The sequence below is a fragment of the Vipera berus genome, assembly GCF_964194415.1.
Source record: "Vipera berus genome assembly, chromosome: 6".
Lineage (NCBI taxonomy): Eukaryota > Metazoa > Chordata > Lepidosauria > Squamata > Viperidae > Vipera > Vipera berus.
This window is the reverse complement of record NC_138208.1, coordinates 61486463-61509619: the sequence shown is the minus strand read 5'-3', so window position 1 is coordinate 61509619 and position 23157 is coordinate 61486463. Positions and strand designations below refer to the sequence as shown.

General features: G+C 42.2%; 1 protein-coding gene across 8 annotated transcripts in view; it reads left to right on the top strand.

The window, feature by feature from the left end:
* The window catches only part of SGSM3 (small G protein signaling modulator 3), a 37166-nt gene that overhangs the window by 5725 nt on the left and 8284 nt on the right, over positions 1-23157 (top strand). For all 8 annotated transcript variants that reach the window (XR_014026984.1, XR_014026985.1, XR_014026986.1 and 5 more), the window contains 15 exons: positions 5864-5949; positions 7663-7729; positions 8734-8951; positions 9031-9138; positions 11834-11977; positions 12479-12674; positions 13661-13806; positions 15349-15573; positions 16317-16371; positions 17145-17272; positions 17504-17659; positions 18969-19023; positions 19119-19168; positions 22043-22195; positions 22637-22707. Coding sequence is in view for 5 of the 8 variants with exons in the window: in XM_081331744.1 (XP_081187870.1) it covers positions 5864-5949; positions 7663-7729; positions 8734-8951; positions 9031-9138; positions 11834-11977; positions 12479-12674; positions 13661-13806; positions 15349-15573; positions 16317-16371; positions 17145-17272; positions 17504-17659; positions 18969-19023; positions 19119-19168; positions 22043-22195; positions 22637-22707 (1858 nt within the window). In the remaining 3 variants the exon portion in view is untranslated. The remainder of the gene's footprint in view (positions 1-5863; positions 5950-7662; positions 7730-8733; positions 8952-9030; positions 9139-11833; positions 11978-12478; positions 12675-13660; positions 13807-15348; positions 15574-16316; positions 16372-17144; positions 17273-17503; positions 17660-18968; positions 19024-19118; positions 19169-22042; positions 22196-22636; positions 22708-23157) is intronic.

Genomic DNA, 23157 nt, shown 5'->3' with positions numbered 1-23157 from the left:
ACCACAAATCTATATTTCACTTGTCTTCATTTTACTCTGAAATATAATATTCAGAAAACATATTCTAAATTATCTTTTCAATGACTTGATAAGAATTATGTTGGCATGAACTTTATTGGAGTAATTTTCTATATCTCTTTCCTCAACCACTTTCTGGAATAACAACTTTATGGCATTCCAGTTTAAATGAATTTCACATGTTATTTCAGCTGTTTTAACTAAATCAGTTGAGATCCCTGTAATATTTTCTGTTTCTATTCTCAAACCATGTCCATAGTCTCTGAATAGGAAATAATAACTTGCAAATTAAATTCTTAATAATGGAGAACACAATGTTCATGTCAGCTTTTTAGGTTTCAGTTTTAGATTTATTTTTGTAATTTGTAATTCATGTGAATTTGACAGGAGTTGTGGTGCTTGATTTAATGTGTTTCACTGTTGCTTTTACCTTCTGTGGGTTCAGAAACTAAACAGCCTCAGGCCTGGTTAGTACTTGGATGGGAGACTTCCAAGGAATACCAAGGTTTCAGGTTGGACTAGAAATTTGTAAAACATCCTGGGAGAGAGTAGAAACAAGCCATCATACTATTCATACTATTTCTAAATAAACTGTGTGGATGCATCCATGAAGTTACCAGATGTAAAGATTAACTTGACCAGTCTTTATCATTATTAACCTTGGCAATACATTAGTATGTTAACTACAGTTTGATTATAATACATATAGAATATTAGTTATTTTTAAGAGCAGCAGGGAGAGAATTTCTCAAGTGCGTTTTTCATGTTTCTTCACCTGATCTATCTTTCCAATATTTTTGTGAAATGAATTTCAGATATGGATATGGAAACACTTTTTCATGTCTTCTTCCAGAATTTTTTTTTGACGTCTCAGTTTAGCTTAGAGTGCTGGTTTATTCATGTTTTCCATCCAAGTAGTAACTAGGTCCAAATCTATTTAATTTCCAAGCCCAGACAAGATCATGAAATCACAAGGAATCCAGTTTATCTCAAAGAATACTTCTTTTATTTAGTAAAGTTCATGTAGAGATGATGTCATGGTTCCGATTAATAAGACAGATTAATTATACAATTAGTTGAAGTCCTCAAGCTTCTTTTATTTTTCCAGTGTAAATATTTAATACAGACATCCAGCTATTTCTATTGCTAAAGTATCTGTGGAAGACAGTTTTGACATACACAATATGCAAAAACATCACTGGATAGAAAATTGCCCCCCACAATGTCAAATCTTGACTTGCATCTCAAGAAAACCAGTTGGATTTGACCAGCCCCATGCAAAATTGGCAATGCTGAACCGAATTCATATTGGCCACCACAGCTGTCCTAACGCTCCCTACCATATAAGTGGGGCAAAATACCAATTGTGACTGTGGAGCCCAAAAACAAATTATCCAACATATGGTGACAGAGTACCAAAATAGAGCCTATAATGGAGACTGCTGATTTCCTGGCTGCAACAAATGAAACAAACATATCTGTAATCTACCGTATATACTTGAGTATAAGCCGACTCGAGTATAAGCCGAGACCCCCAATTTCACCCCCAAAAACTGGAAAAAGTTATTGACTCGAGTATAAGCCGATCCGCCGTTCTGCAAGCCTCTGCCGCCAGCAGAGGCTCGATCCGCCATTTTGCAAGCCTGAATACACAGGAATACCCTGTGTGGCCGCGGCTCTCGGGGAAGCCCTGGCTGTCCGCTTCCTCGCTCCACGCTGCCATTCGGGGCCCGCGCGTTCCCCGGGCAAATCGCGGCGCCCAGCAGGCGAGGAAACATGCCCGCTCCAGTCGCCCCCCCTTCCCTCAGGAGACGCGAAGCAAGTGACCGCCCGGAGCTTACCGAGGACTTGCACGCGGCCGAGGCTTCGGTGCTTCCAGGATCGCGCGCACCTCTCCCAAGCCGCCGCCGTCCGGAGACCTGCCGAAGTTTGGGGAGGTTTGGGGAGGTGCGCGCGCACCTCCCCAAACCTCCCCAAACCTCGGCAGGTCTCCGTTCCTCCTGCCGACCTTTGGGGAGGTTTGGGCGCCTCCCCAAACCTCCCCAAACCTCGGCAGGTCTCCGTTCCTCCTGCCGACCTTTGGGGAGGTTTGGGCGCCTCCCCAAACCTCCCCAAACCTCGGCAGGTCTCCGTTCCTCCTGCCGACCTTTGGGGAGGTTTGGGCGCCTCCCCAAACCTCGGCAGGTCTCCGTTCCTCCGCGCAGACCTGCCGACGTTTGGGGAGGTTTGGGCGCCTCCCCAAACCTCGGCAGGTCTCCGTTCCTCCTGCCGACCTTTGGGGAGGTTTGGGCGCCTCCCCAAACCTCCCCAAACCTCGGCAGGTCTCCGTTCCTCCTGCCGACCTTTGGGGAGGTTTGGGCGCCTCCCCAAACCTCCCCAAACCTCGGCAGGTCTCCGTTCCTCCTGCCGACCTTTGGGGAGGTTTGGGCGCCTCCCCAAACCTCGGCAGGTCTCCGTTCCTCCGCGCAGACCTGCCGACCTTTGGGGAGGTTTGAGCGCCTCCCCAAACCTCCCCAAACGTCGGCAGGTCTGCGCGGAGGAACGGAGACCTGCCGAGGTTTGGGGAGGTTTGGGGAGGCGCCCAAACCTCCCCAAAGGTCGGCAGGAGGAACGGAGACCTGCCGAGGTTTGGGGAGGTGCCCAAACCTCCCCAAACGTCGGCAGGAGGAACGGAGACCTGCCGAGGTTTGGGGAGGCGCCCAAACCTCCCCAAAGGTCGGCAGGTCTGCGCGGAGGAACGGAGACCTGCCGAGGTTTGGGGAGGCGCCCAAACCTCCCCAAAGGTCGGCAGGAGGAACGGAGACCTGCCGAGGTTTGGGGAGGTTTGGGGAGGCGCCCAAACCTCCCCAAACGTCGGCAGGTCTGCGCGGAGGAACGGAGACCTGCCGAGGTTTGGGGAGGCGCCCAAACCTCCCCAAAGGTCGGCAGGAGGAACGGAGACCTGCCGAGGTTTGGGGAGGTTTGGGGAGGCGCCCAAACCTCCCCAAAGGTCGGCAGGAGGAACGGAGACCTGCCGAGGTTTGGGGAGGCGCCCAAACCTCCCCAAACCTCGGCAGGTCTGCGCGGAGGAACGGAGACCTGCCGAGGTTTGGGGAGGTTTGGGGAGGCGCCCAAACCTCCCCAAACGTCGGCAGGTCTGTGCGGAGGAACGGAGACCTGCCGAGGTTTGGGGAGGCGCCCAAACCTCCCCAAACGTCGGCAGGTCTCCGTTCCTCCGCGCCCTGCCTGCCTGCTTCTTTCCGCTGCGGAAAGAAGCAGGCAGGCAAGGCGCGGAGGTCCGGAGACCTGCCGACGTTTGGGGAGGTTTGGGCGCCTCCCCAAACCTCGGCAGGTCTCCGTTCCTCCTGCCGACCTTTGGGGAGGTTTGGGCGCCTCCCCAAACCTCCCCAAACCTCGGCAGGTCTCCGTTCCTCCTGCCGACCTTTGGGGAGGTTTGGGCGCCTCCCCAAACCTCCCCAAACCTCGGCAGGTCTCCGTTCCTCCTGCCGACCTTTGGGGAGGTTTGGGCGCCTCCCCAAACCTCCCCAAACCTCGGCAGGTCTCCGTTCCTCCGCGCAGACCTGCCGACGTTTGGGGAGGTTTGGGCGCCTCCCCAAACCTCGGCAGGTCTCCGTTCCTCCTGCCGACCTTTGGGGAGGTTTGGGCGCCTCCCCAAACCTCCCCAAACCTCGGCAGGTCTCCGTTCCTCCTGCCGACCTTTGGGGAGGTTTGGGCGCCTCCCCAAACCTCGGCAGGTCTCCGTTCCTCCGCGCAGACCTGCCGACCTTTGGGGAGGTTTGAGCGCCTCCCCAAACCTCCCTAAACGTCGGCAGGTCTGCGCGGAGGAACGGAGACCTGCCGAGGTTTGGGGAGGTTTGGGGAGGCGCCCAAACCTCCCCAAAGGTCGGCAGGAGGAACGGAGACCTGCCGAGGTTTGGGGAGGTGCCCAAACCTCCCCAAACGTCGGCAGGAGGAACGGAGACCTGCCGAGGTTTGGGGAGGCGCCCAAACCTCCCCAAAGGTCGGCAGGTCTGCGCGGAGGAACGGAGACCTGCCGAGGTTTGGGGAGGCGCCCAAACCTCCCCAAAGGTCGGCAGGAGGAACGGAGACCTGCCGAGGTTTGGGGAGGTTTGGGGAGGCGCCCAAACCTCCCCAAACGTCGGCAGGTCTGCGCGGAGGAACGGAGACCTGCCGAGGTTTGGGGAGGCGCCCAAACCTCCCCAAAGGTCGGCAGGAGGAACGGAGACCTGCCGAGGTTTGGGGAGGTTTGGGGAGGCGCCCAAACCTCCCCAAAGGTCGGCAGGAGGAACGGAGACCTGCCGAGGTTTGGGGAGGCGCCCAAACCTCCCCAAACCTCGGCAGGTCTGCGCGGAGGAACGGAGACCTGCCGAGGTTTGGGGAGGTTTGGGGAGGCGCCCAAACCTCCCCAAACGTCGGCAGGTCTGCGCGGAGGAACGGAGACCTGCCGAGGTTTGGGGAGGCGCCCAAACCTCCCCAAACGTCGGCAGGTCTCCGTTCCTCCGCGCCCTGCCTGCCTGCTTCTTTCCGCTGCGGAAAGAAGCAGGCAGGCAAGGCGCGGAGGTCCGGAGACCTGCCGACGTTTGGGGAGGTTTGGGGAGGTGCACGCGCACCTCCCCAAACCTCCCCAAACTTCGGCAGGTCTCCGGATGGCGGTGGCTTGGGAGAGGTGCGCGCGATCCCGGAAGCACCAAAGCCTCGGCCGCGCACAAGTCCTCGGTAAGTTTTTTTGTTGACTGGAGTATAAGCCGAAGTGGAATTTTTCAGCCCAAAAAGTGGGCTGAAAAATTCGGCTTATACTCAAGTATATACGGTAGATATATGTTTATAATACTGTAGATTTTATATTTTATATTTCATATTTTTATCTTTTGTGCTTTTTAATTGAAATGTGATGTAAATGTGTCATACAATAAATAATGTGATATTACATACATAAACTGAATTATAAAGTCAATATGTAAAATATTGACAAATAGAAAGTAAAGCACTCATGAAGCTTTCTTTTGGCATTATAATTATGTTGGATATGGTTTCCATATCTTTGCATTCTACTGATCCCTAATACAAAAAAGACAATAAAATCAGAAAAAAAGAATATTAATTGCATGATCAGATGTGATTTAGAATTATCATGACACAGCAGGTGGTAACACCTACCTTACCTTTTCTGGGTTTGAGATTCAGCTGAATTAGGTCTGGTTAGTAGTTGGATCGCCAAACAATTGAGGCCCTTGAGGACTTTGAACTATGGTGCTGGAGAAGACTCCTACAAGTCCCTTGGACTGCAAGGCGATCAAACCAGTCAGTCCTAGAGGAGATCAACCCTGACTGCTTTTTAGAAGGCCAGATCCTGAAGTTGAAACTCAAATACTTTGGCCCCCTAATGAGAAGGAAGGACTCACTGGAGAAGAGCCTAATGCTGGGAAAGATTGAGGGCAAGAGAAGAAGGGGATGACAGAAAATGAGGTGGCTGGATAGAGTCACTGAAGCAGTAGGCATGAGCTTAAATGGACTCCAGAAGATGGTAGAGGACAGGAAGGCCTGGAGGAACGTTGTCCATGGGGTCGCGATGGGTGGGACACGACTTCACAGCTAACAACAACAGTAGTTTGATAGAAAAGCAAGACGAATTCCATAGTTGTAGGTTAGATAACCATTGGTTAAACATTTTTAAAAAATCCCAGAGGAAGGCAATGTTTCCATACTGCTGTGAAGAAATGAGTTTATCCATTTACTCATCTGGAACTGAATTGAAATATCTTTATCTTAATATTGGCTATCCTCTTACAATGTTTTTGGTTATTTCTGTAATACTCCTGTGTATGCTTACTCTTTTTGTGTATAGGAAGCTATACTCCCTCCACTGGTGGGCCCTTCTCTGCTCTCACTCCCAGCATATGGCCTCAAGAGATTTTGGCAAAATATGCTCAGGTACATAGATAGCAAAGTGAAAATCTGTTTTGTCCTTATTTTTCTTTTGCAAGAATCATTAATATCAAGTAATGGTAATGAAGGTGTACAAGAATGGTATAAGAATGCTTTGTAGACTTTGCAAATCAACTCATACTAACCTTTCGGCAGTAAATGAAGAACTGTTTTGCTCCTGCAGCACCACTCTGCCTTTCTATGATGAATGCCAAAGCTCAGCCTGACTCTTCTCTTAGTCATCTGGTTTTTCACCCTTGGCAACGAGGAGAAACCAGCCTGTTCACTATCCTGTAGAAGGTTCTATGCAGTTGCCTGCATACAAATTCCTTCTTTATAGCTGTCAGGAAAGTGCTTAAATACAAGGCTTGTTTAAAGCATGAGCACATTTAATTACTGGCATAGTCATATTATTATGAACTCATACTTGGACAAAAAGATTTCTATACAGCCAATAGGTAAGTTATAATGGAGGAATAAATGGCATACATCTTACTTGAACCTAAGAAAACAAAAAAAGTAAAAGGTCAGTAACTAGTTAATTGCCTCTTAAAATCATGTCTTACATCTGAATATAGAGAAAGTAGAAAAGACAGACTTCCCTTATGCTTAAAATGTACATAGATTCTTTTAAAAATACTTTGTGGGATGGTTGACAATGATAACCTATTCAGATTGGCTTATATACGTAGCTATGCATATTGATGGCTAAAGGTTGTCATGGGTCCATTTGTATTAAGTCAGTTAATCTATTTTAAATTAAATATGATTTGATAGATTTTTTTCTTCTTAATGAAATTGGGACAACTGTAATATAATAAAATAGTAATAGTTCATACTACAGACTCACTGCTTTTAATTTTTAATTTTTAATTTTATTGAATTTATATACCGCCCTTTCCCGAAGGACTCAGGGCGGTTTACAGGGTATAATTTTTAAAACATTAATACAAAAATTAAGACCAATTTAAAAAAGATTAAACTAAGTCCCTGCAGCATGTAAAACCCCAGTTAAAACCCCAATTAAAAACTCAGCCTGAGCCGGAAAGCTCGAAGAGCCAGGTCTTCAGGTCTCGGCGGAATGATCGAAGGTCGGGGGCAGTCCTAAGCTCCGCAGGCAGCTGGTTCCAGAGGGCAGGCACCCCCACAGAGAAGGCCCTCCCCCTGGGTGTCATCCGCCGGCATTCTTTGACCGGCGGCACCCTGAGAAGACCCTCCCTGTGGGAGCGCACAGGACGAAGGGAGCTTGATGCCGGCAGCAGGTGTTCCCTCAAATATCCTGGACCCAAGCCATATATTTAATGAATTAAATAATATATAAGTTAAAGAACTGATGATTGCTAGGTTAGAAGAATGGCTGGGACAAACAACCATAAAAATGTATGCACACCACAGATGGTGAAACACTAGCAACATTTTTGGTAAGAAATATGTTGGGCAAGGAACAGATGCTAATTTGGAGCAGTGAAAGAACATGATGTGATAGAAATTTCATTTAAATTCTTGATTTATGTATCTTGGAGAAATAGATAAGAGTGTGGAGGAATAGCCTTTCTGCTCTTAAGGTGTGTTGGCTGGTGATTAAGAATGAGGAAACCATGTTGGAGGAGACATTTGAGAGCAGTCACTGCTCATTTTGGATATCAGCAATGTATAAAAGTATTGCATTCGACCATTGCATTAAGTGACAAATAGCATTTCTTTTCTTTTCTTTTCCAGAAAGAAGAGTCTGTTGAACAGCCAGAGATCCGATACGATGAATTTGGTTTCCGAGTTGGAAAAGAAGGCAAGTTCTTCATTTCTGAAAGGCTTGACCTGTGATCAGATCCCTCTGTTTCTCATTCAGAAGTTTTTATTCCCACTAACACTATTTCATTTCTTTATTTTTTTTTTAATATTTTGAAAGAATATCAATGAAAAAGATATCTCAGACAATAAATATAAAATAGATATGCCCTATGTGATTTCTTGTTTTAGGACTATACCTTAAAATTACTTTGAGTGTGAAGAAGAAAAATGCCATCTTTAACTATGAAAATTATGAATTTGGGATCTTGTTAGTTATGAGGGCATCCTTATATGTGCATGAATTTTGTTTGAAATGTCCATAAGTGATAGCCAAAAAAGAATCAGAGATGCAACATCTTCAAAGATATATCAGGATTTGTCCTACAAATGTGGTTTTGGTTTGTTGTTTTTTTTTGAGAAATCAGATTAATCTGATTCAGTATCTACGTTTTCAAGACAACATTGGTGGAGCAGTGGGCTAATGCCTCCTTAAGTAACACCAGCTGCCTGCAATTAGTGCAGGTTCTCATCCCACCAGGCTCAAGGTTGACTCAGCCTTCCATCCTTCTGAGGTAGGTAAAATGAGGACCCAGATTGTTGGGGGCAATTAAGCTGACTTTGTAATAATGCCGCTTGGGGTGTGTGTGTGAAAGCCCTAATAAGCAGGCATATATACATAGAATGAAGGCTACTGCTAAGCTTGTAAGCCGCCCTGAGTCTTCGGAGAAGGGCGGGATATAAATGGAATTAAAATAAAATAAAAATAAATAAACATTTTTCTTTTCCTTTCATTTGAATTCATGGACGCGCATAGGCTTTATTAGGAACAGCTCACATTCTGTTTTTACTTTTGAATTCCTACATCTTTGATTCATCCAATTGTGAATTAGGAATTAACTCCAAATCAAAGTTCAGAAACTTGTTCTCCAATTATCTTTTGGAATACCTAAATATTTAGAGACTTGTTTATTTTTCCGGTGTTATTTTTCCCCCACTGGTTAGGATATACTACAGATAGTGCAGAGCCACTCAGCAAACTTTTGGGGATCTCGCTGATTGAAGAGCCACAGCAGAGATTGAAATGGCAAGCCCATCTGGAGTTCACACACAATCATGATGTGGGAGACCTCACATGGGATAAGATTGAAGTCACACTTCCACATTCAGACAAGCTACGTTCTCTGGTTTTGGCCGGCATTCCTCACAGTATGAGGCCCCAGGTAAGACTACTCAGGAAAGAAAACTTGCCTATAAGAATTTCTGACTACATTCAACACTTTTTCAACAATTTTTCCTCAGTTATGGATGAGACTGTCGGGTGCTCTACTGAAAAAGAGAAATTCCGAAATGTCTTACCGAGAAATTGTGAAAAACAGCTCCAATGATGAAACAATTGCTGCTAAACAGGTGAGTACTTCTTAGTGTTAATTCTTTGGGAAATGAAATCAGTAACAATACTGTTCTTGCACAGAGCAAGGGCTTATACCATGTGGACCCTGAGCTTCCTTTGTGTAGTTCTCTGAGCTTTTCTGACCATGATTGCTGAAAATTGCCAGCATAGTTTAAATAGGCATTCAATTAAAAATACAATTAAAAACAAATCAAAGAAAGTTCTCCAAACTACTCCCCCCAATACCCAGGCCTCATTTGTGCTTTATCCAGTTCACAGTCCTCAGCACTACAAAATGTTACCGATTTCAAGCTTAAAGAGGTAAGCAAGCTCAATCATCTTTCCAGGAATGAGTGGAAAGCATTTGCCAGCAGATTTACCTTTATAGTCTAAAGATCAAAGAGGAGTGATGTGCATATATCATATTATATAAAAAGTGTAATTAACAGAATGTGGGAATATACAGATTTAAATATAGAATTCTGTAAGCACCTGCCTTTATCAACACAGATCTATTTGCTGTATAAAAAGGTAAAGGTAAAGATTCCCCTGCACATGCGTGCTAGTCGTTTCCGACTCTAGGGGCCGGTGCTCATCTCCGTTTCAAAGCTGAAGAGCCAGCGCTTGTCCGAGGACGTCTCCGTGGTCGTGGCCGGCATGACTAGACACCAAAGGCGCACGGAACGCTGTTACCATCCCACCGTAGTGGTCCCTATTTTTCTACTTGCATTTTTACGTGCTTTCGAACTGCTAGGTTGGCAGAAGCTGGGATGAGTAACAGGCGCTCACTCTGCTACGCGGCACTCGGGATTCGATCCACCAAACGGCCGACCTTCCGATCGACAAGCTCAGCTTCCTAACCCACTGAGCGAGGCTGAATTCTCTGAGGGAAAGATTTTACATAAAAGATTCTTATGCAACAGCTGAGATTACGATGTGTTAATAAATAGTGATGAAGCACTTTGTTGTTGAATTAAACACTGAGCACTGTTGTAAAATAATTATTCATACTGGCAGAAGTGAGAATATTTTGCAAAAGTGTATAGAGGATAGAAACAAATAGAAGTACTACCTACCTTTGCACCTTCAACATCTGCAGATGAAGCATTGCAGAATGATTTGTATAGTATCTCTCATTTTGTTTAACATTTACATAAAACAAAATCATTGAGTGAGGTCAGCTGCCAGTTTGGGGTCTGGTATCAGTATGCTGATGATACCCAGTTGTATTTTGCCATCCCAGGCTGGGATGAAGTTTCCAGTGCCTGGAGTCTGTGCAGACCTGGATGGGGAGAGACTGACAGACTCAATCTTTCCAAGTCCAAGTGGCTTTAGCTGTTGGGACCCACCCAGATCTGGGGATTTTCCATGTTTAATCCTGAATTGGATGCACTTCCCTAGTCAGAGTGGTGCACCACTTGGATATACCTTTGGACTCACTGCTCCTGCTCAGAGTGGGTGTAGTCTGCGTCCCCATTATTAAACAGTGTTGTCTTTCAGACTAAGGAGATACCTCTTCTTTGTAGCAGTGCTTACTCTCTGGAAGGAGGTCCCCTCTGGGCTCCATATGGTTAGGGTATCCTGACTATTTATCCAAGCTTTAGAATAGGGTGGATGGGATGCATGTGTTTGTGATATTTATGGTTGCTTTTTTGTGGATTGCCACCTTGTGATTATTTTGTAGTTATTTTTGTATTTTTTATCCCACCTTTATTACTTTTATAAGTGACCTAAGTTAGTGAACATACTTAATACTGTTTCCTCCTCCTCCTCCTATTTTTTCCACAGCAAAAATCCTATGAGGTGAGTGGGGATAAGAGAGAGTGACTGGCCCAAAGTCACCCAGCCAGTTTCCCTGCTTAAGGTGGACTAGAATTCACTGTCTACTGGTTTCTAGCCTGGTACCTTAACCGCTAGACCAAACTGACTCTGTTTTTCGTTAGGGTTAATAATATGTATCTTCTTGTTTTGATGTTATTTTATTATAAACCAACCAGAATTAGTTGCAGTTGATTGGCATAATGAAAGGAAGGAAGGAAGGAAGGAAGGAAGGAGAAAGAAAGAGAAAGAAAAGAAAGAAAAAGAAAGAAAGAAATCTAAGAGACTTCTATACAGGGGTGACATGAATATTTATAAGTTAACTTTTACTTTGCGAGCTGTGCAAAATGGGAATGTTCCATTTTGGAGGTGGCTAGAAGATTAGGAGAAGATCCCACCCTCCACCCTATCTATACATTGGTCTTTTTAATTCTTTTAATATTAATGTTTTAACTTTTAATGTTTTAATCCTATTCTAATATTTATGGTATTGTGAGCCACCTATAGCCACTTGTTAGAGAGATGAGTGGTATACAAATAAAGAAAACTCACAGCATACTGTGAGCTAAATAATATGAAATTAGAGTTAGAACTGTGAAGACCTGAAAAAGTAGTTGGCAAAATTAGGAAAAAAAAGTACATCTTAACTATATATTTCTTAATTTTCTACACCAAACATATTTTTGAATAAACCAAGATAAATATAATGTATTTTGTAAAATAATATAATGAAATAATAAAAAAGGGGGTGAAAAAGTTTTTACATTTTAACTGCCAAAAGAAAGCCAAACATTTTTTTGTCTGGGAAAATTTCTGGGAATGTTTTATCTCTCAGGGAAAAGCTCAACAGTCACTGATTTTAAGTGCTTATTTTTGATTCTTGATATTTCTCAGATTGAAAAGGATTTACTCCGCACTATGCCCAGCAATGCCTGTTTCTCCAACATGGACAGCATTGGAGTACCACGGTTACGCAGAATTTTACGTGGCTTGGCTTGGTTATATCCTGAAATTGGGTACTGTCAAGGCACTGGCATGGTAAAATATTCTTTCTGATTATGAAATGTATTTGTGTTATGGCCATTTGCTTTAAGAATCTGTTCACAGAAAGGTGAGAAACAAATTCACTCTCAGTGCAGCTCTTGAACTAATTACAGAAAATCACAGGGAATCAAGCTTTTTGTCAATTTTTCTTAGTTGGCACTCTATATTTAATTGTATTTCAAACTTGCTTATTTAGGTAATATGTAGACTTCCATTTAGCAATACCTGTTAACATAATCACATTGAAATTGTGGCACAGAGTTGTGGATATATCCCAGGGATTCTCAACCTAATGCCACAACTAAGCTCTTCAAGCCTCCAAGATATAGGAGGCAAAATTATTAGAATTCTAATTTTCAAACGCTTCCTTTCTATTCTGCCATTGTACAGATAAGACTGTCTTGTATTTAAATAGTATTCTTTAAGCAGAATGAATTCCTTTTTGTGATCACAAGTGCTTTAGTTCTTACTTTTAGATCTTTTTCTTCATGCTAGGTAGTGGCTTCCTTACTTCTCTTCTTAGAAGAGGAAGATGCCTTCTGGATGATGTGTGCTATCATTGAAGATCTGGTGCCAGCCTCCTACTTCAGTACCACCCTGATGGGGGTCCAGACTGATCAACGTGTCCTGCGTCATCTCATTGTGCAATACCTACCACAGCTGGACAAAATTCTTCAGGAACACGACATTGGTAAGGACCCTTTATCTGCTAACTATTTTGGTTTGCTGAGATGAGGCAGTTGTAATAGATTGCAGTTTAATGGAGGAATAATCACTTGTTAATAGGAGACCATCCAAATTCAATCTTTAGCATAACACATTGTCAATTTTTAAAATCATTCTCAGGCAGAATATTTTGGAGACCCATTATCAGTTAAAGAAAAACATACTTGATATGCTTTAAAGCAATTCCTAAATACAGTTTCTGTTGTATGTATTATGATAGAGTTCTTTGGCTATTTTACATTCTTCCTATAAGCAGGTAATTTCATTTTTAAAGAAGCCTTCAGTTCAATTTAAGACTTTAACATTCAGTTCTGTGAGCAACAGCATACTGAACAGTGATAACAGTGCTAATAATATAGGTCAGAAATTTTAATTGAAAAATCTATTAGGTCATTGATTGTCTAAAAGATTGTATCTTAAAACAATTAGAATATGTGTAAACTAAAAACTATGGATATATGTAAGAAAGTTATTTTTTATGTGATAGGATAAAACTTGTCTTTAAATCTACAAATAGACAATATATATGAAAGGAAAAAGAGAGGAAATATTTATGGTAGCAATTTGAAATCTGTACTAATGATATCTATATATAATTGATTTACTACTACCCAGCCATCACGTTGCTTTTCAAATATGTGAATGTAATATTAGAAAATCAATACAATTTGTAAAAAAAGTATAGGTCAGAAATTATTTCCACACAATTTATTTCTGTAAATATGTGTCTGTGAATTCAAGAATATTCTGGTTTTTGAACATTTCATCTATGGGAAAAATAGTGTGTTTAGTTGCTGGGAATGATATATGTTAAGATGACTTAAGAACAGTGTATTTTCTTCTACATTGTTTAAAGCAATAATGTTAATGCTCTTGTTTATGTTGGCAATGAAAGGAGCAAGCATGCAATTGACAGATCAACTGATGTTATATACTTATTTCTATTCACAGAGCTCTCCCTCATTACCCTACATTGGTTTCTTACATCATTTGCTAGTGTGGTGCATATCAAGCTATTGCTACGTATCTGGGACTATTTTTTCTACCAAGGCTCCATTGTTCTCTTTCAGGTTACACTGGGTATGCTCAGTTTGAAGGTAACTAACATTTTATAAAATTTTTCCAACTCCCTCTTTTTCTTCCTCTCATGGAATGGAATGGACATACTACATGGGGTGGATAGAATTCAAGACTTCTTAGCTCTCTGAGGATCTTGGGAAGAAGGCTATCATTTCAGGAAGAATAAAAAGAATGAAAAGTTATCATATTTTGCTCACTTAAAACTCAGACAGTCTTTGGATTCTCAACATCCCCATAGCCTTAACATTTCTCTTTTCGGCCTTCTGTAATAGTGCCACTAGCCTAGTTTATAAACAAGACATTAAATACTATTTACATTTTAAAATATGTGTATTTCTGGATAGAGCTAGAAAAATCAGTAAATGCACATTTCTAACACCAGAATTAAATATGTTGTTATCTTGGTTTATCTTGAGTGCACGATAAGTAGACGCATGCATATTCAATATTAATGGATTAGTGAAACCCATCATTTTATGTGTTATTTTGTAACCTTGAGTTATTCTGATAAAGAATTTTTTTGAAGATTTGAAATTTTTTTCTCTTGGACCAAAACATACCTTTTCTTTTTTGTGCATTCATAAGAATGTGTTACCTGCAACGGGGCTTATTCCAAGTTAGGTGCAGGCAGACTGCAGACAGAAAAAGCCTGTATTTTGCCCTGTATAAAGTATTCATTTGTGTAGTAGTCCTTGACTTGCAGTTATTTGTTTAGTGACCATTCAAAATTACATAGGCATTGAAAAAAGTGACTTGCAACCGGGTTTTACACTTAGGACTGTTGCAGCCATCCCCATGGTCACATGGTCAGAATTCAGGTACTTGGCAACTGGCATATATTTATGACAGTTGCAGTGTCGTGGGATTGTGGGATCACCATTTGTATCTTTCCCAGCTGGCTTCCGACAAGAAAGGTCAGTTGGGGAAGCTACATTCACTTAATGACCATGTGATTCACATAACTGCAGTGATTTGCTTAACTGTAGTAAAAAGGTTGCAAAGTGGGACAAAATTCACTTAACAATTGCCTTGCTTAGCAATGGAAATTTTGAGCTCAATTGTGGTTATAAATCAAGGACTACCTGTAACTTGTCTAGAGTGGCTGTTGTATATCACTTGTAAAGAAGTGGCTGAAAATCTGGGTATTAGTGAGAAATTACTTTGCATGCAATTTTCATCTAAAGTCAGGAAATATAAGAATTCGTACAATCTACTTAAAACAATAGTTTATTTGTTCATCAAGTTAAGCTTAGCCAGAGTTTACTAGAAATAGTTCCCAAATTCCTGAGAGGAACAGCATTAATAAGACAACATAACTACTTCCAAGATTTGAATATTTGCCTCTGAGAGTAATATATCTTTATCAAGTATCTGCTCTAGGCATCATTGAGTAGCCAATGTGAAATGAGCAAGCAAAGCAGTGACTGATTTTATCTTGCTTTGAACCTCCCTCACCATTCCCCCATTGGATTAGGATTAAGTACAACAAATGGGAGCAAAAATATTCTATAGGATGATTCAACTGAATCATACAGAATAACTTGTCCATATTAACACAGGAAGATGAACTCGCCCAATCTGAGAACTCTGCATCTATCTTCAACACCCTCTCGGATATCCCATCTCAGATTGAAGATCCAGATGTGCTCCTACAGGAAGCTGTACGTGTGGCTGGCTCACTGACAGATGTAGTAGTAGAAACTCAGCGTTGCAAGCACCTCGCTTACCTCATTGCAGACCAAGGGCAGCTACTCAGCCCTGGTGCTGTGGTAAACTTATCAAAGGTATGTTTTTAAAGTCTTATATGTGGCTCAGTGGGTTAGGACACTGAGCTTGTCGATCAGATGGTCGGCAGTTTGGCGGATCGAATCCCGAGTGCCACGTAACAGAGTGAGCGCCGTTACTCATCCCAGCTTCTGCCAACCTTGCAGTTCGAAAGCATATAAAAATGCAAGTAGAAAAATAGGGACCACTACAGTGGGAAGGTAACAGCATTCCGTGCGCCTTTGGCGTCTAGTCATGCCGGCCACATGACCACAGAGACATCCTAGGACAAGTGCTGGCTCTTTGGCTTTGAAATGGAGATGAGCATCAGCCCCTAGAGTTGGAAACGACTAGCACGCATGTGCGGGGGAACCTTTACCTTTACCTTTATGCTTCATAAGTTCAAAATGCCCTGTACACTGCCCTGAGTCCTTCGGGAGAAGGGCGGTATAAAAATTTAATAAATAAAATTTAATTTAATAAATAAAATATATTTGGCCTTGGTTTCCATTGTCTTTGATAGTAATGATGGTGGGTCACAGTCTTATATACTCTGTGAAGAAATGCTCCCAGGCTCCCCAAATCTGTTACCACTATTTCAACTATATCACTTTTGTCACCAGTATTTCCTCCCCCACACCCATTTCTTGACCATAATTTTAAAAATATACCTTAAAATTCTAAACAAAGTGTAATTGCTCGGTAAAGGTTTTTTAAAAATACTTTTCTCCCTTTTTATGCATTGCTTTTCCATTTCACTCAGATTGTGCGACGCAGAACACAGCGTAGGAAGTCTGGAATCACATCACTCCTTTTTGGTAATAAAAAAAATTACATAAAGTATTTAATTCCCTGGAAAGCATAGTTGAAAGTTGCTAATGGCTTTCTGTATTTATTACCAAACCATGTATTTGCTTTCAGCTAGGTTAAGCGGAATAGTGCTTCTCTGTGAGCCCATCCCTAAAAGCAATTAGAAGTTGCAGCTAATGTAGAACATATGAACTTTTAGACTCTCAATAATATGTTTGAGCTCTTAAATAGTTAGGACCTAGAACTTGAAGAAACGCCTCCGCCAATAGGTGCCTTCTCAAACACGAAGCTCTGCAAGTAGATCTCTTTTCAGCATCCCAGAATTGGGAAGATCATCTACAAGGAATGAACTCTTTTCTGTTGTGCCATCCCAGCTTTGGAATTACAGATAGTTGTCAGAATTGCTTACTTTTCAATGCTAGATAAAGACTTGAATTTTTTACATTTGTGATTTAACAGCTTCAGCAGCCTGGTCATACTATATTTTCTCTTATAAAAATATGTGCCCCTTTTTCAATTAATTTAAAATTTTGCTTATTTTTTGCCTCATTTTACTGTTTTATCATAGATATTGTATAGATTGTAACTCACCTTGGGATTGTTAAAATGTTGGGCAAACTGTGTATTTTAACATATAAAAAACACGAGTTAATATTCTAACACTAGTGACTGTACAACTTAATTCCTTCTGATTTAAATGAAATGATGTTCATTTGAAATTTTGTCAGTACCTGCAATGAACCAATTTTTCTGCTTCATAGAAATTATTTCTTACTTCTAGGAGAAGATGATGTGGAGGCACTGAAAGCCAAAAATATTAAGCAAACAGAGCTAGTTGAAGACTTGCGTGAGGCCATCCTACAAGTGGCCCAGCATTTCCAGTGTGTGGATCCCAAGAGTTGCAGCATAGTGAGTATGAAGCTATCCTCATGGACACATCTATATATTCTGTTAATAACATAGCTACATTTATGTTTCCAATTTAAGGGGAGGCATAGTTTTGTATGATTGTCATGGAGAAAATTTATCCTATGTGGTCACTGAGAGATGATACCAGCTTGATGGCACATCAGTACTAATAGATTTGTATAATATTAGAATGGAAGAATATAGCTTACTGCTGTCCACCCTGCTGTCCAGGACTTGACTCCAGATTATACCATGGAAAGCCACCAGCGAGACCATGAAAGCTATGTTGCGTGTTCCCGTAACCAGCGACGACGTGCCAAGGCATTGTTGGATTTTGAGCGTCATGATGATGATGAACTAGGCTTCCGCAAGAACGATATCATCACGGTATGGTGGTCAGGACCGACGCAATATGACGTTAGACAGTGGGAAATTGAGATGACCTATTACTATAATATTGTATGAATAAGGAACAACAAATGTACTGAATTTTTTAATTTGTTTTATTTGTGCTAGACAAAACTATAACAAAAAAACTAAAAAAAAACAGAAAATCATATTTACATATTTACATAAATGAGGAATCCTTGGTGCTCTTTGAACTTGGTTATTTTCTTGCAGCCATTTCATTACCCTAACTAGTTAACGTCGTCAGTGCTAGGAAGGAGTGGGATTTGCTCTCCATTTATATAGTAACTTGCCCTCTCAGTGTTGGTGGGGGTGGTCTTAGAGGTTCTATGTTTGGGCTGTTTACTATTACCTTGTTTGGCAGTTCCTTGATTAGGATATTGATTACTTCTTGATTGTTGGTCTGATGTTAATTTTGGAGTTAATCTATGCTCACCTGGGCTTTGATTGTCGGTGGGGAGATGTTTTGATCTTTTTGTTCCCTTTTTGGATTGTCTCTTTTGCATAGTAGTTAGATTTTGTTTATGTGTATGTGTCTATTTGTAGCTAATTTGTCAGAGTGATGACTTCTAAAAATTCTTTAGTGTTTTTGGGCTTGGCTTGGTCTAGAATGGTCACAGTTTCCCATTGAAACAAATTAGGCATCAATAGACACATGGACATGAATCTCAGAATCTGCCATTTTCATTTTTCCTGAAACTTTTTGTTCTAGAGCAGGGGTCCCCAACCTATGGGCCATGGCCCAGTGCGCTAGTGCTGCTACGTGGGTGCTAGCGGTCCCGTTAGTGCATGTGTGGGGGCGCTAGCACCGCTGCTAGTGTCACACAGGTGCCAGTGGCCCATTTGCACGTGCGTGGGCGCTAGTGGCCCGCATACACATGGGTGCCAGCATGCCGCCAGTGGCACTGTGGGGGCTGCTTGTGCATCCACATGGGCCACTTGTGCTTGTGTGCACATTAGCACCACAGTGCACACGCCTGTTTGGGCATGCATGTGCGGGGTCACACAAATGCACATTTCCCTGTTCCTCCCTTTCCTTCCGGGCTGCCAAGCCGGAAAGGTTGGGGAGCTCTGTTCTAGAGTACTCTGGAGAATTTAGAGAAATAGCTGGCTGAATCTAAATTAGCTTTTCTCTTCTTTATGGTCTTTTATAATTAAATAGCAAAGTTGATCCCAATTCATGACAGATACACTTGAATTCTCTTCACCTCTCATTTCCTGTTCTTATTTGCCATTTTTTCTGTTTTTTTCTCTGTGTAATTATTATTTTTCCTTTCCATTTCTATAGATTATATCCCAGAAAGATGAACACTGTTGGGTGGGTGAACTGAATGGCTTGCGAGGTGAGTGAAAATGGGACTTGCAAAGTTCTTTTTTTTATATTTACCTTTTTTAACTAGCTGAAGTTTTATCCTTTTACTGCTTTTTTAAAAAATAGGTTGGTTTCCTGCAAAATTTGTAGAGGTCCTGGATGAACGGAGCAAAGAGGTAATCTTGTGTACATACCTTATGGCTGAATCTTGGTCAGTCTCTTGGCTCAACACATTCTATTATATTTTGGCCCAAATGCAAATCAAAATGTAAGAACACCAGGGAATTAATTAAATGTACTGTAAGAGCTAATTCGAAATTACCGTAGTAAGAAATCTTTTAAGAATAGCAAGTGAAAAGGCAAATAGAAAATTATTTAGAAATACTGTAGCAGCTTTACCCATACATTTTTGGGTTTATAACAGAGTTAGAAGGGACATTTGAGGTCTTCTAGTCCAACCCCTGCTCAAGCAGGAGACCCTATACCAGTGATGGTGAACCTTTTAGAGACTGTGTGCCCAAACTGCAACCCAAAACCCACTTATTTATCGCAAAGTGCCAACACAGCAATTTAACCTGAATGCTGAGGTTTTAGCCTTGGTGGAGAAGTGGGCTAATGCCTCCTTAAGTAACACCAGCTGCCTGCAATTAGTGCAGGTTCGCATCCCACCAGGCTCAAGGTTGACTCAGCCTTCCATCCTTCCGAGGTAGGTAAAATGAGGACCCAGATTGTTGGGGGCAATAAGCTGACTTTGTAATAATGCTGCTTGGGGTGTGTGTGAAAGCCCTAATAAACAGGCATATACATAGAATGAAGGCTACTGCTAAGCTTGTAAGCCGCCCTGAGTCTTCGGAGAAGGGCGGGATATAAATGGAATTAAAATAAAAAAAAATAAAAATAAAACTCATGTAGTAACTTCTTTTGTTTTAAAAGAACACAATAACAAAGCTTTCAATGATACAAGCAACTTTTTATTGAAAGGTAAAAGTTTGCATTTGGCATGCTTTTGAACAATTAGTGTGATTTTTGCTGTTGTATGCATGCTGATAATTTGTCTAACCTTGGCTCATACTTTGTAAGTTTGAGAGCAACACATGCAGCACTCAGATCATCTGTTAGTCTGTTTCTGGTGTCAGATTTGATATAATTCAAAGCTGAAAACAGCTGCTCACAAGCATAAGATGATCCAAACAAAGTAAGGAAAGCAATCCCAAGTGCTTTCATTGACTTAAAATTATTTGGCAGAGAATTCCACACTTTAAGGATTTCATTTTCAGAACTAACTGTGCTGTCCTTTGTCATCCTTGTTTTTGCAGGATTGCTCTCAATAAGAGCAGGGTGTGCTTTGGCTCCATTTTTGCCAGAAAGGGGCTTGGGAAATGGCTTTTCCTGGCAAAAACCAGCCTCCGAGCCCTGATGCTGGCGGAGTGAGGCAGCAGAGGCCAGAGCAGACCCTTCACTCTCTCTCCTCACTTCCCCAAAGCCTCCTTTCCAGCTCTGTTCTCCGCCACCGTGTGCAGGGTAACAAAAGAGGCTTGTGGGACTACCCATTAAAAAAAAAGTTTAACCAGACCTTCCAACTTTGCAAGATTTTTTTTTCCACGAGAAGTTGGAAGGTTAGATTGATCTCTTTTTTTAGTCCCATGTTGCCCTGCACACGAAGAACGTAGCTGGAAAGCAGGTTAGTGAAGGAATGCGGTTGCCCTGGGGTGGGGGTTAGCATTTGACATTGTGGATGCCCTGAGGTGTGGTGGGGGTTAGGGTTTGGCTTTGTGGATTGTGGAGTGTTCGTGCTCTAGTGGGACTATTCAAAATGGAGGGATTCCCTGCGTTTTGAAGCACCCTGTGTGACTGCACAGAAAGAGTGCTCTGTTTCTCAAGCACCCCATTCCAGGCAGACAGAGCTTGCCGTCTCTGCCAGATCTCCACTGGGATAAAGTCTTTTAGCTCCTATAGAGCGCTTTCAAATGCAGCCAGTCCCTGCGTTTGGAAGTGCTCCATAGGTGCTGAAACATAATTTGATCCCAGTGGATATCTGGCATAAGGCTCCATTTCTCAAGCACCCCATTCCAGGCATATGAGCTTGCAATCTCTGCCAGATCTCTGGCAGATCTGGCGGCAAGCTCCACATGCCTGGAATGGGGCGCTTGAGAAACAAAGCCTTACGCCAGATACCCGATAAAAAAATGTTTCGGCACCTATGGAGTGCTTCCAAATGCAGGGACTGGCTGCGTTTGGAAGCGCTCTATAGAAGCTAAAAAACTATCCCAATGGTGATCTGGCAGAGACTGCAAGCTCTTTGGCTAAGTTTTCACAGGAAAAAGCCATTTCTCAAGCCCCTTCCTAGCAAAAAACGTGCCTTGCTCTTCTTAAGAGCAATCCTGTGAACACTTAGCCAAAGAGTGAAGCATGCTCAGTCTGGACGCTTGATAGGAAGGGGCTTGAGAAATGGCTTTTTCCTGCAAAAACGTAGCCCAAGAACAAGGCGCGCGTGCACACAGAGAGGGCTCTGAGTGCCCCCCTCTGGCACGCGTGCCGTTGGTTCACCACCACTGCCCTATACCATTCCAGACAAGTGGCTGTTCAGTCTCTTCTTAAAAGCCTCCAGTGATGCGAGGGTACTCACAACTTCTGAAGGCAGGCTTAACCAGGTGATAGAACTTGCTGACAATGCATTTGATCTCACTGCACTTGTCACACCTCGACTTAGTGCATAGGAACCAATTGCTGTGAAGTTGTTTTCGACTCCTAGTGACCACAAAGATAGATTTTCTTCGTGACCATCTAGCCCTAATCTGATCTTTCAGGTTTTCCAATGAAGCAATCATTGTTACCACTTTGCTGCTTGTCTTCTTTCCTTTCCTTCTACCTTTCCCAGCATTAGAGGCTTTTCCGGAGAGCTAGGTCATCATATAATGTATCCCAAGAACTATAATTTGAGCTTCATTATTTTTGCCTTGAGTGAGAACTAAACAAATCTTTATCATGAATCACTTTCTTGGCTGGGCTACCTTCAGGTAATTAAGAGGCTAAAATCTCATTCCTTTCAGTACTCTATTGCTGGAGACGATTCAGTAACAGAAGCTATCACAGACTTGGTTCGAGGGACCCTCTGCCCAGCTCTCAAGGCTATATTTGAACACGGACTGAAGAGGCCATCTTTGTTAGGTGGTGCTTGTCACCCCTGGCTCTTCATTGAAGAGGTAAAGAAAGCATTCACTATTTGCAGGATCTTTGAAAATACTGATAGTCCTTGTTTAGTGAACACCTCATACAGTGACCATTTGCAAGTGCAACATTGGGGAAAAATAACTGTGTGACCAATCCTCACCTTTACGACTGCAGGTTTGTAAAGAAAAGGAAAGTTGAAGTAAGATCATAAGCACAGTTGTCGTTTCACGTAGCAACCACTTTGCTTAACAACCAAGTTGCCATTCCCAATTGTGGTCACTAAGATAGTATTGTGTACTAGAGTATATCAACTCTGTATTTTTGGACTGCAAGGCATTTGAATAAACTTGGGGACTAGATGTAGCTAATTTTGTGGGGTGGATATAGGTCTAAATTAATGGTCACCTGTAAGAGAAATAAAACCCAAGATTTAAAATAAAGTTAATATATGTGTGGGTGGTTCTTGTCTTTAGGCTGCTGGGCGTGAGGTGGAGCGAGACTTTGATTCTGTGTATTCTCGGCTTGTACTCTGCAAAACCTACAGGTAAAGTTTCTCCTCACTGAAATGTTCTATATTTACCAAGGTTTTTCTTGTAATATTTTCATAAGATTCTGGCCTAGTAAATGGTGGAACAGAATATTGTAGCATATATTCCTTAAACAGACAATTCTCTTAATTATTATTTTGGGGCAATCCAATCAAGTTTCAGGAAAAAGAAAATAGTATCTCCCCTACCATCACCATCTTTGTCTGTAACAGCCCCTGTGCTATCATCTGCCATAAGCCAAACTCAGAAGAATTAAAAGAAAGAATACTGGTCTTTATATTATCCAGGAAGTAATTTTAGATGTATCACTAGGTAAAAATTTATTTCAGTAAACCACTACCATCTTGTCTTTTAAACCCAAACATGCCTAAGATTTTTTTTTGAAATTGCACTGTAAATGTTTGGCTGTTTTATCTTCTTGCATTTTGTTAATGCTATTTTAGGAT